At 50.9% G+C, this 2,110-nt stretch overlaps 1 protein-coding gene across 1 annotated transcript in view; it reads left to right on the top strand.

The window, feature by feature from the left end:
- Positions 1-1,862: 1,862 nt before the first annotated feature.
- LOC104496621 (leucine-rich repeat-containing protein 4B-like) overlaps positions 1,863-2,110 on the top strand; it is a 1,272-nt gene continuing 1,024 nt past the window's right edge. Inside the window, exon 1 of the mRNA XM_010139766.1 lies at positions 1,863-2,106. Coding sequence (XP_010138068.1) covers positions 1,863-2,106 — 244 coding nt within the window. The remainder of the gene's footprint in view (positions 2,107-2,110) is intronic.

Genomic DNA, 2,110 nt, shown 5'->3' on the forward strand with positions numbered 1-2,110 from the left:
GCAGCCGGGGGTAAGAGACGCCGTGGAGATCCCAGCAGCAGGAGAGCTCTCCAAAGGGATGTCCTCGAAGAAGCAGCCCCAGCTGAGTCAGGAATACAGAAAACAAAGATTCACCCACCAAAGCCTTCGGCATGACTCCAAACGTGAGTAGGTGGATGGGGGGAGCCGTGTTCGTTCCCACCTTCCTGTTGGGCTCCCAGAACAAGCTCCTTGGCAAGGTGCCATCACCACTGCTCTCAGGGTGAAAAACAGCTTTTGGCCCCTAGTAACACTGCGGCAAAGCCTGTCTAACTATGTAAATGATGTTGTTTACAGCTGGAAGATAGTCTCCATTACTCAACACTACCATCGCAGCCAAGCTTCCAGGGAGAAGCTGTTCTCTGGGGGGTCGTTTCTTCAAAATATGAAGAAGAAAACAGAACTAGCTGAAGACAACACAGTGATTTAACAGCACGGGAAATCTAATCTGCCTCTGAAAACATCTGCAAATGTGTCCAATTCACACTTACAGTTGGGCATATCATACACTTGGGTTTTTAGCCACTGCGTAGACGGAGCTGGCAGAGGAGGGGAGAGAAAGGACACCCAGCTCTGTAAAACATAAAAAAAGAAAAAACCTGAAACAGACCAAGAAATTAAGGCAGGGAAATGCACCTGAAGAGTGGGGAACTGAGAGGAGGTGCTTCAACACATCCAAAACATAAGAACTCCAGCAGAGAGAAGAGGGGAAATGAAAATTTTAAGAGAGTGAGAAAAAACAAGAGCAGCTGTATCACTGGCTGCCCTGCTGACACATCAGCTGCAAGGCCTGGGTCTAGTCCTCTTGGCATCGTAAGCAAAATAATCACCTTGCAGATGGCTGATTCCTGGCTGCTGGGCACATCAATCAGCCCCTGATTGCAGTTTTCCTTTGCACTCTGGATATAGGATGAAAAAAATACAGGTAGAGACCCAAGGACATGGGCTTTTGGGGAACCAAGCCCAGCTCCAGCTGCTCAGTGGCATCTTCAGACCTGCTAGAGACAGGCAGCACTCTGGGAAGGACGCGTGCCCTTGGGGTGCTCTGTGTTTTGCCGATGGTGATCATCTTTTAGCAGCCAGCGGCTCAGGGCTTATCCTGGGAAGAGGCTCCGCCAGGACAGAGCACTTCCCCACGCATTCCCCCCCGGCAGCGAGCGTGAGGTTCGCACAGCTCCTGACAGTCTCCTGTTTTACTGCATGGGAGGTACAGGGCAGGAGAGCCTCACATCCAGGTGGCAGAGCTGTTCACATCTGGATAGCTCACATCTGGATGGCAGAGCTTCTCTCAGCTGCCTTTGCTGAAGACCCAACTCGAGAAAAGTACGAAAATCCTCTCGCAACACAGCGGGGTTTTCAGCAAAGCGCCAAGCCGGGCCTGAGAACGGCGACCAAGCCAGGAGCAGGAGTCTCTCCCAGACAGATGCCGAGGGAAGTCTGTTACCCGCTGCGGTTGCAAAGGGCAGGAGGTGGGAAAAACCACTGCCAGCGTGTGATGCTCAGCTGAGAAATCTCCCTGCCCCTCAGTAATGCTCTTCAGAGCAGGGCGGCACTTAATCGGCTTTTATCTGCTTAAAGACTTGATCCACACTGGTCTGCAGCAGGAAGAACCAGCTAATTTTTTTCACTGTGCACTAAGAGCACAGCCTAACCGACCCTGCAATGCTCGTGGTTCACCTATCCAAAAGGTACCTGCTCTTTTTATTGCCTCCTTCTCTACTGTCCATCAGGTATTAGATGTGGTGGCTGACTTGTGGCTGGTCATGTTCTTTCTTGTTGTATTTCTACTTACTTGCACAGCAAAGGGTGGGCTGAATCTGAATATCTCTGATTCATGCCCAAGCATGTGCAAATGTGCACCTGAAGAGATTATCCACTGCAACAGAGCTGGACTGAGAACCTTCCCGGGAGAAATAGCAGCGTCCACCAACTCTCTAAACCTCTCCAATAATTATTTGCGGATTCTCACCACCAACACCTTCAGAAACCTGACTTTCCTCCACAGCCTCTGGCTAGATGGAAACAATCTGACTTTCCTGTCCCCAGGAACCTTCCACACTCTCAGCAAGCTGCGAGAGCTGCACCTCAGCAG

This window comes from Buceros rhinoceros, unplaced genomic scaffold (genome assembly GCF_000710305.1).
Source record: "Buceros rhinoceros silvestris isolate BGI_N320 unplaced genomic scaffold, ASM71030v1 scaffold12437, whole genome shotgun sequence".
NCBI lineage: Eukaryota > Metazoa > Chordata > Aves > Bucerotiformes > Bucerotidae > Buceros > Buceros rhinoceros.